This window comes from Ranitomeya variabilis, chromosome 3, assembly GCF_051348905.1.
Source record: "Ranitomeya variabilis isolate aRanVar5 chromosome 3, aRanVar5.hap1, whole genome shotgun sequence".
In the NCBI taxonomy this organism is placed as follows: Eukaryota; Metazoa; Chordata; class Amphibia; order Anura; family Dendrobatidae; genus Ranitomeya; species Ranitomeya variabilis.
In genome coordinates this window covers 618,043,400-618,058,656 of record NC_135234.1, presented here as the reverse complement: position 1 = coordinate 618,058,656, position 15,257 = coordinate 618,043,400, and the positions used below count along the sequence as shown (strand labels likewise).

The 15,257-nt window shown below is 43.4% G+C and overlaps 1 protein-coding gene across 7 annotated transcripts in view; it reads right to left on the bottom strand.

Annotated features, from left to right (window-relative positions):
• Positions 1 to 15,257, bottom strand: part of LRCH1 (leucine rich repeats and calponin homology domain containing 1) — a 326,296-nt gene that overhangs the window by 150,613 nt on the left and 160,426 nt on the right. For all 7 annotated transcript variants that reach the window (XM_077297384.1, XM_077297387.1, XM_077297385.1 and 4 more), the window contains exons 3-4: positions 12,502 to 12,628; positions 10,471 to 10,576 (exon numbers count right to left, since the gene is read on the bottom strand). In XM_077297384.1, the coding sequence (XP_077153499.1) occupies positions 10,471 to 10,576; positions 12,502 to 12,628 (233 nt within the window). The remainder of the gene's footprint in view (positions 1 to 10,470; positions 10,577 to 12,501; positions 12,629 to 15,257) is intronic.

Genomic DNA, 15,257 nt, shown 5'->3' with positions numbered 1-15,257 from the left:
AGCCAGGTAGTGACATGGTCAAAATAGGTGGTGGCTGATCATGGGGGGGGGGCAGTAAATGACAGCCAGTTGAAGGGGAAGTAGATGCGCACAGAGTGCACCTCAAAAGAATGGAGAGTAACAGAGGGTGGTAGTGGAATTGGGGTAATGGAGCAGTTATCTGACAGGAGAAAAGATGTGAGAAAGATGGAGTCCTCCATAAGAAAGTGCAGCTGGAGAGGCTGTGTCAGAAGAGGAGAGCCAGGTTTCAGTTATTAAGAGAAAGGAAAGTTTATTAGTGATTAAAATATCATGTATATATGAGAGTTTGATGCAGACAGAGCGAGCGTTCCATAAAGGTCCTGTTAGAGGGACTAGTGGTAGTGGGGGCTGGGTGAATGGGTATAAGGTTTGAAAGGTTGCAGAAATTTGTGGTAGAAGTGACTGTGGGGATGTAGTGAGGAGGACCAGGATTTGGAGATAATTGGCAATGAGGAGGAGCAGAGAAAGTGTTAGCAGGTGGGAGCTGAAGAGGGAATGGGGTGACAGTCTGTGTTTGGAGACAAGGATTGTATCTTGAGGAATAGATCTAAGAGGTAAGATGGATGGGGAGGATGGAAGTAATAATTAATCATTACAGCATCAAAACCCAAGATTGGACACCAATCTAACCACCCAAAGTACCTAAGCCCAATTTCCCAGTGAGTATTAGTAATTCTCTAAATGCAAAAAAAGAAATTTTGACTATTGGCTGCTATTATGTTTTGGGAAAGAAAATATGTGACGACAAACTGCCACAGAGACAGCTAACAGAATCAGTATGGAAAAGACTAAAAGAATGTGGACCATGTTCAGTCACAGTCAGTGTGTTCTGGGAAATGCAGGGAAGAAAAGGAAAACTGAAAGGGATGTGCGTATCATGTTCAGCTTCTTGTCAAAGGGTCAGGGCACATCAGACATTGCTGGTACCAAAAATGGAAAGTAAAGCACTGGACATCAAGCATTATCCCCTCCACTACACTAGACCATGGCAGAAGTTAGCATACATTCCTCGGCTGCCATTTACCACCAGGAAAAGTGGCATTCATTCCTTTACTAACATTAACCACCTGGAATACAAGTAGATATACTTTAAAAAATGGAGCTAGAAATGCATGGCCCGGGTATTTTCCTTTTCCTTATTTTCTCTTCCATATTTACTATGGACTTTTTCTGGTCTAAAATAAGACCTTTGTTTTATACTGTACTGCGATATTATTAGAACGCTTCCATCTTGTATTTCACCAAATTAACTCTTATCTTATGTATTGAGTGTATTTAGGGCATCATAGATAGATTTTGATGAGGAATGAACACTGATAGAGAGAGCAGATACGTATATTACACACACTTAGATCCAGAAATATTTGGACAAGGAGATAAGTTTTGGCATTTTAGCAGTTTACCAAAACATGTTCAAGATACAGTTATATGATCGATATGGGTATAAAAGCAGACACTCAGCTTTAATTTGGGGGTATTAACATCCTAATTGGAGTAAGGATTTAGGAATTACAGTCCCTTTTTAAAGGGACCAAAAGTATTAGGGCAAAGCTCTTTAATAGGCTTCATGGGCTATTCTCTCGTTAATCCAGCATCAATAAAGAAGGTAAATGGTCTGGTGCTAATTCCAGGTGTGGCATTTGCATTTGGAAGCTGTTGCTGTGAACCCACAATATCCGGTCAAAGGAACTCTCAATGGAAGTGAAACAGATCATCAAAAGAAGAAAAAATCTATCAGAGAGAGCAGAAATGTTAGGATTGGCCAAATCAACAGTTTGTAACATTCTGCAAAAAAATCAAAACAAAGCGCACATGTGGTATTTTAGTGTTACCTTTATTTTTTTGATACACATATGTTTACATAACATTTGATATTAAACATTTTTTATTGTAATTTTTATCTAAATACATTTTTACAGGAAAATAAAAAAAAAATAGCCATTTTAAATTTTTCACTATCATTTATTGGTTGTCAACCAATATTATTCTATAATATTTTAATTTTCGGTTAAACATATTCAGGTATATAAAGTATGTATGTGTAAAGTACAGTATATACTGTATATTAGAAATATGCGTATGTGACAATTTCTGATTTTTAGTTATTTGCATCTTATACTGAGGTCATAAAACCCCATTATGCAGACTGCTCACATGTGAGGCGGGTTCACACACTTGTTTAGTCTGAAAGGGGTATTCCTATCTCCAAGATCCTATTCCATTATGTAGGAAGTGTAATAATAATAATATTAGTAAATACCTCCAATTAGACATGTAGTATAGTTCTTCTGATAAGCTATGTCGCTTACCCCAAGTGCCTCGCAGCCATCCATAATTCCCCTGTGTCCTCCGGGCGCCGCCTCCTCTCTTTGTCATGATGTCACCTTCTTGTAGCCGAGGCCCCAGATCCCGCCCCGCAGTGTGTTATGATGTATTCACACTGCGGGGCTGGGAATCTGGCACCTGCGCAGTGGAGCGGGTCACTGTGCTCCATTGAAGATAGTGCTAATGTCTCGCGAGATTTGTGAAGTCTCGTGAGACTTCTGCACTATCTTCAATGGAGCACGGTGACCCGCTCCACTGTGCAGGCGCCAATTCCCAGCCCCGCAGTGTGAATACATCATAACACATTGCGGGGCGGGATCTGGGGGCTCGGCTACACGCAGGCTTGAGAGCATTACATCATCGCCTGATGTAAGTTCCCTGGCAGCACACACGGCGCATGCCCGAGAAATGTTGGCAGAGCGCAGGCACCGGGCATGTAACAGGAACACAGGAGGTGGCGTACAGACACAAGAGTGAGATGATTGATCATTATTTCAGCGTTCCTAGGGAAAAGGAACATAACAGCCACCTTCACAGAATGCAGCCTTAGTGCTGCTGAATGTGGCTCTTCTACTTAAAAACGCCCTAGGGGGTGACAGGTTCCCTTTAATGCCCAGTTCATGCTCCTTTCAAAGCACTTTTCAACTGTTGATCAGCAAATTGATACACTATATACAAGCAGTCTGTGTTTGGGAATTTGTTGTGAATTTGGATTCTGGGCTCCCCCGGTGGCTACTGGTGGAATTGAACTGGTGTTGTCATCTTCTCTGTTCACCTGTTCCCATCAAGATGTGGGAGTCGCTATATAACCTTGCTGCTCTGTTAGTTGCTTGCCGGTCAACAATGTTATCAGAAGCCTCTCTGTGCTTGTTCCTGCTCCTAGACAACTACTAGATAAGTTGGACTCTTGTCCATGTTTGTTTTTGCATTTTTGTTCCAGTTCACAGCTGTAGTTTCGTTACTGTGTCTGGAAAGCTCTTGTGAACAGGAATTGCCACTCTGGTGTTATGAGTTAATGCCAGAGTTTTAAAGTAATTTCTGGATGGTGTTTTGATAGGGTTTTCAGCTGACCATGAAAGTGCCCTTTCTGTCTTCTGCTATGTAGTAAGTGGACCTCAAATTTGCTAAACCTATTTTCATACTACGTTTGTTATTTCATCTTGATTCACCGCCAATATATGTGGGGGGCCTCTGTCTCCTTTCGGGGTATTTCTCTAGAGGTGAGCTAGGACTAATATTTCCCTCTGCTAGCATTATTTAGTCCTCCGGCTGGTGCTGGGCATCTAGAATCAACGTAGGCATGCTACCCGGCCACTGCTAGTTGTGTGTTAGGTTTAGTTCATGGTCAGCTCAGTTCCCATCTTCCAAGAGCTAGTTCCTATATATGCTTATGCTATGTTCTCTTGCCATTGAGAACATGACAGTTTGACCGGCCCACTAAAGGGTTAAAATCCTTGGCTGAGAAAGGAGAGAAATAAGAAGTCTGCTGAGAATTTTTTTTTTTTTTTCTCCTTCTAATCTTTGAATGGCTCTGTGTCCACCTGTTTGTAATGGATCTTCAGAGTGTAACTGCAGGTTTGAATAATCTCGCCACGAAGGTACAAAATTTGCAAGACTTTGTTTGTCATGCACCTGTATCTGAGCCGAGAATTCCTTTGCCGGAATTTTTCTCGGGGAATAGATCTGGGTTTCAGAATTTTCGAAATAATTGCAAATTATTTTTGTCCCTGAAATTTCGCTCTGCCGGAGACCCTGCACAGCAGGTCAGGATTGTGATTTCCTTGCTCCGGGGCGACCCTCAAGACTGGGCTTTTTCATTGACACCAGGGGATCCTGCGTTGCTCAATGTGGATGCGTTTTTTCTGGCCTTGGGGTTGCTTTATGACGAACCTCATTTGGAGCTTCAGGCAGAAAAAACTTTGATGTCCCTATCTCAGGGGCAAGATGAAGCGGAAATTTACTGTCAAAGATTCCGTAAATGGTCTGTGCTTACTCAGTGGAATGAGTGCGCCCTGGCGGCGACTTTCAGAGAGGGTCTCTCTGATGCCATTAAGGATGTTATGGTGGGGTTCCCTGTGCCTGCGGGTCTGAATGAGTCCATGACAATGGCTATTCAGATCGATAGGCGTTTGCGGGAGCGCAAACCAGTGCACCATCTGGCGGTGTCCACTGAGAAGTCGCCAGAGAGTATGCAGTGTGATAGAATTCTGTCCCGAAGCGAGCGGCAGAATTTTAGACGGAAAAATGGGTTGTGTTTCTATTGTGGTGATTCTACTCATGTTATATCAGCATGCTCTAAGCGCACTAAAAAGCTTGATAAATCTGTTTCCATTTGCACCTTACCGTCTAAGTTTATTCTATCTGTGACCCTGATTTGCTCTTTGTCATCTATTACCACGGACGCCTATGTCGACTCTGGCGCCGCTTTGAGTCTTATGGATTGGTCCTTTGCCAAACGCTGTGGGTATGATTTAGAGCCTTTGGAGACTCTTATTCCTCTGAAGGGGATTGACTCCACCCCATTGGCTAATAATAAACCACAATACTGGACACAAGTAACTATGCGTATTAATCCGGATCACCAGGAGATTATTCGCTTTCTGGTGCTGCATAATCTACATGATGATTTGGTGCTAGGATTGCCTTGGCTGCAATCTCACAACCCAGTCCTCGACTGGAAAGCTATGTCTGTGTTGAGCTGGGGATGTAAGGGGGCTCATGGGGATGTACCTGTGGTTTCCATTTCATCATCTATTCCCTCTGAAATTCCTGAGTTCCTGTCTGACTATCGTGACGTCTTTGAAGAATCCAAGCTTGGTTCATTACCTCCGCACCGAGAGTGCGATTGTGCCATAGATTTAATCCCGGGTAGTAAATACCCAAAGGGTCGTTTATTTAATCTGTCTGTGCCTGAACATGCTGCTATGCGAGAATATATAAAGGAGTCCTTGGAAAAGGGACATATTCGTCCATCGTCATCTCCCTTAGGAGCCGGTTTTTTCTTTGTGTCAAAAAAAGACGGCTCTTTGAGACCATGTATCGATTATCGGCTTTTGAATAAAATCACTGTAAAATATCAATACCCATTGCCGTTGCTGACTGATTTGTTTGCTCGCATAAAGGGGGCCAAGTGGTTCTCTAAGATTGACCTTCGTGGGGCGTATAATTTGGTGCGAATCAGGCAGGGGGATGAGTGGAAAACCGCATTTAATACGCCCGAGGGCCACTTTGAGTATTTAGTGATGCCTTTTGGTCTTTCAAATGCTCCGTCAGTTTTCCAGTCCTTTATGCATGATATTTTTCGCGATTATTTGGATAAATTTATGATTGTGTATCTGGATGATATTCTGATTTTTTCGGAGGACTGGGACTCTCATGTCCAGCAAGTCAGGAGGGTTTTCCAGGTTTTGCGGTCTAATTCTTTGTGTGTGAAGGGTTCTAAGTGTGTTTTTGGGGTACAGAGGATTTCCTTTTTGGGATATATTTTTTCTCCCTCTTCCATTGAAATGGATCCTGTCAAGGTTCAAGCTATTTGTGATTGGACGCAGCCCTCTTCTCTTAAGAGTCTTCAGAAATTTTTGGGCTTTGCTAACTTTTATCGTCGATTTATTGCTGGTTTTTCGGATATTGCTAAGCCGTTGACCGATTTGACTAAGAAGGGTGCTGATGTTGCTGATTGGTCCCCTGACGCTGTGGAGGCCTTTCGGGAGCTTAAGCGCCGTTTTTCCTCTGCCCCTGTGTTGCGTCAGCCTGATGTTGCTCTACCTTTTCAGGTTGAGGTCGACGCTTCTGAGATTGGAGCTGGGGCAGTGTTGTCGCAGAAAAGTTCTGACTGCTCCGTGATGAGTCCTTGTGCCTTCTTTTCCCGTAAATTTTCGCCCGCTGAGCGGAATTATGATGTTGGGAATCGGGAGCTTTTGGCCATGAAGTGGGCTTTTGAGGAGTGGCGCCATTGGCTTGAGGGGGCCAGACATCAGGTGGTGGTATTGACTGACCACAAAAACTTGATTTATCTTGAGACCGCCAGGCGCCTGAATCCTAGACAGGCGCGCTGGTCATTATTTTTCTCTCGGTTTAATTTTGTGGTGTCATACCTACCGGGTTCTAAGAATGTTAAGGCGGATGCCCTTTCTAGGAGTTTTGAGCCTGACTCGCCTGGTAACTCTGAGCCCACAGGTATCCTTAAGGATGGAGTGGTATTGTCAGCCGTTTCTCCAGACCTGCGGCGGGCCTTGCAGGAGTTTCAGGCGGATAGACCGGATCGTTGCCCACCTGATAAACTGTTTGTTCCTGATGATTGGACCAGTAGAGTCATCTCTGAGGTTCATTCTTCTGCGTTGGCAGGTCATCCTGGCATTTTTGGTACCAGGGATTTGGTGGCAAGGTCCTTCTGGTGGCCTTCCCTGTCACGAGATGTGCGAGGCTTTGTGCAGTCTTGTGACGTTTGTGCTCGGGCCAAGCCTTGTTGCTCTCGGGCTAGTGGATTATTGTTGCCCTTGCCTATTCCTAAGAGGCCTTGGACGCACATCTCGATGGATTTTATTTCAGATCTGCCTGTTTCTCAGAAGATGTCTGTCATCTGGGTGGTGTGTGACCGTTTCTCTAAGATGGTCCATTTGGTTCCTCTGCCCAAGTTGCCTTCTTCTTCCAAGTTGGTTCCTCTGTTTTTTCAAAATGTTGTTCGTTTGCATGGTATTCCTGAGAATATCGTTTCTGACAGAGGGACCCAGTTCGTGTCTAGATTTTGGCGGGCATTCTGTGCTAGGATGGGCATAGATTTATCTTTTTCGTCCGCTTTCCATCCTCAGACGAATGGCCAGACCGAGCGGACTAATCAGACCCTGGAGACATATCTGAGGTGTTTTGTGTCTGCTGACCAGGATGATTGGGTTGCTTTTTTGCCATTGGCGGAGTTCGCTCTCAATAATCGGGCCAGCTCTGCCACTTTGGTGTCCCCGTTTTTCTGTAATTCGGGGTTTCATCCTCGATTTTCCTCTGGTCAGGTGGAAACTTCGGATTGTCCTGGAGTGGATGCTGTGGTGGAGAGATTGCATCAGATCTGGGGGCAGGTGGTGGACAATTTGAGGTTGTCCCAGGAGAAGACTCAGCTTTTTGCCAACCGCCACCGTCGTGTTGGTCCTCGGCTTTGTGTTGGGGATTTGGTGTGGTTGTCTTCTCGTTTTGTCCCTATGAGGGTCTCTTCTCCTAAGTTTAAGCCTCGGTTCATCGGCCCGTATAAGATATTGGAGATTCTTAACCCTGTTTCCTTCCGTTTGGACCTCCCTGCATCCTTTTCTATTCATAATGTTTTTCATCGGTCGTTATTGCGCAGGTATGAGGTACCGGTTGTGCCTTCCGTTGAGCCTCCTGCTCCGGTGTTGGTTGAGGGTGAGTTGGAGTACGTTGTGGAGAAAATCTTAGACTCTCGTGTTTCCAGACGGAGACTCCAGTATCTGGTCAAGTGGAAGGGATACGGCCAGGAGGATAATTCTTGGGTGAATGCATCTGATGTTCATGCCTCTGATCTGGTTCGTGCCTTTCATAGGGCCCATCCTGATCGCCCTGGTGGTTCTGGTGAGGGTTCGGTGCCCCCTCCTTGAGGGGGGGGTACTGTTGTGAATTTGGATTCTGGGCTCCCCCGGTGGCTACTGGTGGAATTGAACTGGTGTTGTCATCTTCTCTGTTCACCTGTTCCCATCAAGATGTGGGAGTCGCTATATAACCTTGCTGCTCTGTTAGTTGCTTGCCGGTCAACAATGTTATCAGAAGCCTCTCTGTGCTTGTTCCTGCTCCTAGACAACTACTAGATAAGTTGGACTCTTGTCCATGTTTGTTTTTGCATTTTTGTTCCAGTTCACAGCTGTAGTTTCGTTACTGTGTCTGGAAAGCTCTTGTGAACAGGAATTGCCACTCTGGTGTTATGAGTTAATGCCAGAGTTTTAAAGTAATTTCTGGATGGTGTTTTGATAGGGTTTTCAGCTGACCATGAAAGTGCCCTTTCTGTCTTCTGCTATGTAGTAAGTGGACCTCAAATTTGCTAAACCTATTTTCATACTACGTTTGTTATTTCATCTTGATTCACCGCCAATATATGTGGGGGGCCTCTGTCTCCTTTCGGGGTATTTCTCTAGAGGTGAGCTAGGACTAATATTTCCCTCTGCTAGCATTATTTAGTCCTCCGGCTGGTGCTGGGCATCTAGAATCAACGTAGGCATGCTACCCGGCCACTGCTAGTTGTGTGTTAGGTTTAGTTCATGGTCAGCTCAGTTCCCATCTTCCAAGAGCTAGTTCCTATATATGCTTATGCTATGTTCTCTTGCCATTGAGAACATGACAGGAATTACTGTCTGATTACAGAGGTTGGGGAGCAGAGACTCTCAGAGATGGAAAGACCCGTACATAGAGATGTGATTACAGCATACAGATTTTGTTGATCGGCAGTTGAAAAACGCTTCTAAAAAAGCATGAAATGGGCATGAAAACAAAACTACAGCAAAGTGTTTAAGAGGGAAGGAATTAATGTAAGGTAATGAATATTACAGAAATTCAGAACATTCCAATGCCAGTAGGATAATTAAATTAACAAAAGTGTACTTATTATTTAATGAACACTTAGGGTATGTGTCCACGGGCCGTATTACATCCGGAATAGCTGCGGATTGAACGCTGCGTTCAATCCGCAGCGTCCAGATGTTACAGCATTGTGGAGGGGATTTTATGACATCTCGTCTCCACTATGCGTGCGAACACGCACCCGGCGGCCCTGCGCTTCCGGACATGCGGCGCGTCTTTTTAGAACGAAGCATGTCCGCCGCAAGGTATAACACAGGGCCCTATGTGTAGGGTGCGATGATTCCGGATGTGTGCAATGAACACATTCGGAATCATCGCGTCTACAGAAGGGGGCGGCGCTTTGGGCGGAGCAAGTTTTCCGCTCCGTCCAAAGTGTCGGCCATCCTGAACGTGGACACATACCCTTAAAGAGGACCTTTCACCAAATTTGTCATGTTCAACTGGACATACAATATAATAGTGGCTGCAGAGCGGAATAAATGTTTTTTTTTTTGTTTTTAGATTTTGCCTCTCCATTGCTGAGATACTAGCAATCAAAGTATTTGGCACCTAATGAGTTAACGTTTGTTAGGTCCAAGTGGGTGTTGTCAGATAATTTTCACTGGGAGTACTTCTTTTCCCCTTGTGAGTTGTCCAGAGATGAGTCACACTTATATTTGTTGTGCTCAGGGCAACTTGAAATCGCTCTGCAGTGAAAACTGAGCACGGTGTCATTACGTCTCACACAGGAGAAGTCTGTTCTGGGCTACTCCTGTGTGAAATGTAATGACAGGCTGCTTTGATTTCACTTCACAACAATTCTGTTGAGCACAACTGACATTAGTGTGATTTCCGGCACATCTCCAGACAGGCAGTGTGGAATGAGGGGCAGTACAGAAGTGCTGACAGTGCTATGAGAAAAGGAGAGCTGATAGAAGGGTCTGTAATGTGACACAGCTAAACTCAGCAGCACTTCTTAATCATGCAGGAGTTTAGGCCAAGAGATAGGACATTATATATCTCACACACTGGGAAACCTGCTCTAAGGTATAGTGGAGGCGTGTTCTTCTTTCTCCAGTGTGTTGCTGCCTGCTTATGACTGGGCGACTCATACAGGCTGAAGAAGTACCGTATATTTCCCCAGTGATAAAACCCACTTAGACAAACCAAAAAATTGACTCATTAGGTGGCAAATAATTTGATTTCTAATATATCTGCAATGGAAAAGGCGAAATTAAAAAATAAAAAAAAAATGATTCTGCTCTGCAGCCAATATTACACTTTGTATCATGTCCATTTCATCGTGAAATATTTAGTAAAAAGTCCTCATTACATCTTATTTAACTTGACTTATTCAAATTAAGTTCCGTTAAGGCTGGGAACACACAATGGCCCTCAAACAGCTGCAACTACAACACAAAGAGAAACATACAGGTTTGCAAAGCGACCACATTCATAACTGTTATGATGTGAAGTGGCCTTGCCATACTGTGACCTTTAGCCACGTGACAAGTCACAGACAAAGGGCCTATGCAGCCCAGGCCTTATACAACAGGACACATGAGCACTTACCCTGAGGTAGAACTTTCAGATAATTTCTTCTTATATTTAACTCGCGCAGAGACTTCAGTAAACCTATTTGCTGTGGCAAAGATGTTATTTCATTGCAGCTGATGTCCTGTAATAGCAAAATAAAAGTTTCAGTAGTTTTAGAAACTAATCCCCAAGAAAAATACCTTACTGGTATAAAATACAGCTTTTCGGATTAGGTTTTGTGCATACGTCAGGAAAATCTCAGGGCGTTTCTGTCTAAAATCAAGGTCTTCCATTAGCCAGGTATCAGCAGAGAAGGTACAAACAAAAACTGTAACAAATATACAACTAAGACACGAAGAGACATACACAAAGGGGCTATGGAATGGGGATTTCAGAATCAAATACACAGATATGCAAAACTTGGGTTTATGAAACATTTTACAAATCCAATGACTGATTCTTATGTTTTCTTATGACCTGATTTAGATAAACACTTCTAATTTAACCATCACATATGGATTTTGTAATCAATTAACTGTATTGATGGTTGAGCAGGATAGATAGCTTGTATCGAAATAGGGTTATCAGTGGTTTACCATCAAAGATCACTTTTGGCCCCAAAATAATCCAAATAAAGTCCAAATATCATTAAAAGTATCAACTTTATCTTGGAGTAAAGCGATCAGAAATTCCATGTTTCTAATGTCCTCGATTTGCAAATAAAACTCATTTATAGTGATGGGTTATTTTCTAATGTTTTGCGATTAGGCATCTTGCAGCTGTCAGAAAGTGGGGGAGCAGCCTGTCAATTTTTTTCCCCGAGTGGGAAGGGTGGGACAGTGAGTAATTAATGCAGGGGATTCAGTGGGATCTGTATACCTGGTACTCAATAGATAAGATCCTTAACTTTACACCAAAAATTCTGAATTAGAAGATAGGAAGGCCATGAGGATTTGGTATCAATCAGAGATGGTCAGGGGGTTCCTCCTTTGCAGTTATTCATTTATTACCTACTATTAATATTTTTAAAATATTAGTATTACCCTTAAAGCTCTGTGTCCAATATGAGAGATGGACAACCCATTTTACCAGACCAAGAACCAGATTACTGCAACTTGGATCGGAAGGATTATAACCGTAAGTAATATTATATGCCACTATATTATATGTTCAAGTCATGGTGATAGTAATATTTTACTACGAATATTGGAACTGTTCTTGCTATTTAATCTTATATTGTTTGTTTCATCTGGCACCCTGCATAGCCTGTAGAAAAGGGGTACGTAAACTTTTGATCAGGGTCATTTGGATGTTTTGGGTTGCCATTATGATTTAAAAAGAGAAAACACAGTAGTTTGACAAATAATGGCTTCACCCAACCACTAACCATGAGTGGGGAAAAAGTTTTGGTGTTATCATTCATATTCTCTGAAAAAAGGCCAAGAAAGCAGAAATTCTGCGGGGGTATGTACACTTTTGAGAACAACGGTATCTGCATAAATATGCATGCATTTTACAATATTCTGTGTTATTTACCCAGAATACAACATTTCATCTTGTACAATGAAGCTTTTCTGGTTTTCCATGCCAAAGTAGCCTTTTTGGTTGTGAAATACAAGCACATACGCAGCATTAATATTCACTATACTGGCAGGTCACATTACTATATTAAGACTTCGCCATGCCTGTTTTGTGATCAATAAGACCCAAGAACAATGGCACAGTCGGGAGCATCCTACATAATTGCTGTGTGCTGCTGGTCTTGTAATGCTGCTTTTCAGCTATAGCAATTTGTGACAAATTCTCCGCTGTCACTTTCGCCTTTTCATTTTCATAAATCTGTTTCACTAAGTGATTTTCCAAAGGTCTTTCAGCTAATTCCCTGCCAGATGTCTGTTTTCTTTCGTAGGAAAGTACCAATTTTCAAGTCATTAGACAAAGTTCACATTATCCCACAGGGATTGATACGTTTGGCTTACCTTAGATCCCACACATCAGCTTTAGGTTACAACTTCCATAGAAATAAAAAGCAAGTGACGGGTAAATATATTATATTTGGTGACATACCAGCTCCATCAGCTGCTGCAGTTGACCTATTTCTTCGGGCAGAAATCCAAGCTTATTATTACTTGCAATTAAGACTTTTAGGGGAAGACCACATAAGCAGGCTGGCAAGGAGGAAAGTTGGTTTCGACTGAAAATAAATAAATAAATTAATGAATAAATAAAATGGTAGTATTCTTTGCCAAGCTATAATTTTCTTAAGTGATTCATAAAGACATTTAAAAAAAGAACTGCAAATTCCCTCGTGTTTTCAGAAGTGCCGCTGAACAGCGTCCAAGAGCGCTATGTGAAGAGAGTTTCACAGCCAGATCTCTATATGCAGCGAAAAAAATAGTGTGTGGGAGGAAGAAAAGGCCTACGGATCACGCTACAGCACAGGGCGCGAGAAATTTTTGGACGAGGCTTTCCATTATTGCTCCGAGTCCTGTGCAAATTCTACTTTCCACTGTACAATGATAATTACAATAATAGAATTGTCATATCTCATTGGACATTTATTCACATAGGTGTACAGCACCACAACGACTGCAGACTAATGGGAAGGGAAAGCGGGAAAGTGTGAGTAAATAAAATGTAACCTTTATTCCTTTATCTTAACACTTCTAATGGAATTTCAATAGCCTGACCTATTATAAGGACTTTGGTCCGGTATTCAGTGTTAATATATATCGTTTTTCAGACCTAGTACATCATCGGGCTCTAGAGAGTCACAGCTGTAATTTATAGCTGTGACCTTATATACATCTGAATGGATGTATGTGAATTCCATGTTTTATCACAATTAAAATAAAGGTTACATTTTATTTATTCACACTTTCCCTCTTTCCCTTCCCATTAGTCTACTTATGTAAATTATAATACTACTTACTTTAGATCAGATATAAATTCCAAAGGTTTAATGTGGGGGGGGTTAATGTGCAGGTTGATAGCGTTGTAATGCTGCCCGGCGCCTGCGCGGCAGTTGTAATCGCGCCCCTGACACTCCCTCTGTATTGGGGTACAGCTGTCAGTCAGGGCCGGGGGCACGGTTACAGCCGCAGCTCTGTATTCTCAGAGCGATGACCGAACCAGCGCCGATGCCGATCCCATGACTCAAACAGGAATGCTGCTGGGGGGAATAAAAGTTAATTTACTCCCTGCAATGTGAGGCTAAGTGCAGGCGCAAGCCAGCATTATAATGCTATTAACCTGCAGGTTAAGCCCATATCTGCAGTTTTTCTGGAGACAGGTTCCCTTTATTGTGGTCTGTGGCCATAAATCGGCTGAGAGGAGCTCGGAAAAAGACATAGCAGAGCGACCAATTATCCAGTCAGACTGACAGATTCTCAGGTAATGGAGTTGGCCTCTTTTTCTTGTGAGTGCAGATTTCCACACACTAACGGGCATGTCTGTCAATACAATGGCTGCTGGTGGATGAGCATGTGATCCGACCTGTCTATAAGGCCATGTTCACACTTTGCGGTTTTTACGGCGGATCCGCGGCGATTTTGATGCTGCAGGTCCGCAGCAGTTTCCATTGCGTTTACATTAACATGTAAACCCTATGGAAACTGCAAACCGCAGTGCACATGCTGCGGGAAAAAACGCGCAGAAACGCAGCGGTTTACAACCCGCAGCATGTCACTTCTTTGTGCAGAATCGCTGCAATTCTGCACCCATAGGAAAGCATTGAACCGCTTACTTCCCGCATGGGGCTGTGCCCACGTTGCGGGAAGTAAGCGGATAATGTGCGGGTGGTACCCGGGGTGGAGGAGAGGAGACTCTCCTCCAGGCCCTGGGAACCATATTTGTGTGTAAAAAAAAGAATTAAAATAAAAAATCATGTTATACTCACCTCTCAGCGCTGCACGCGGCCGTCCGGTCAGAGTTGCTGTGCGAACAGGACCTGCGGTGACGTCGCGGTCACATGACCGTGACGTCACGAAGGTCCTTCTCGCACATCATCTTTGGAACCGGAGCGCTGGGTGCAGTGCCGAGGAGATCGAGACATCAGAGGGTGAGTATATAAACTTTTTTTTTTATTTTAACATTACTATTGATGCTGCATATTGCTGCATATGCAGCATCAATAGTATAGGCGGAAACCCGCAGCGGAAACCGCGGAACAAACCGCGATAAATCTGCAGGGATAACCACAGCGGTTTTGCCCTGCAGATTTATCAAATCCGCTGCGGGAGAACCCGCAGAGGTCACCCGCAAAGTGTGAACATGGCCTAAGCCTCCTCCAATAGTAAAACAAATCACATGGGAAAGTGGCTTTTCTATTGCAGGAGGCTGATGGACAGGTCTGGTCACATGCTCCTCTACCGGCAGCCATTGTGTGAAAATTTTCCAATTCTGACCACTGTCAATTATGTGACAATAACTCCGGAACGCTTCAACAGATCTCAGTGATTCTGAGATTGTTGTCTATTCAACTGTGTTCTTTATTTCAGATGTGATCAAACCTGTGGAGGACCATGCTTTATACATTCTTAAAAAGAGAGACGCTGTTGGATCAGAGGTCAGATGGCATCGAAAGTTTCTCCATCTGTCTCATTATAGGGAATCTTGCGGTGGAGGTTCTGTCTGAATCACGTATTTCAGAGATTTACATGGAAAATCGGATTTAAGCGCTCAGCATAGAGCGCAGGATAAATGTGGTCCGATGTTGTGAATTAGACTTTTTTGGCTCCCTCTTGTGGTCACTAGTGATATGACTCTGGGATTGTCTTTCCTCAGTTTGGCACCCACCTGGGTCGTTAGTCCAGGGGTGTTGC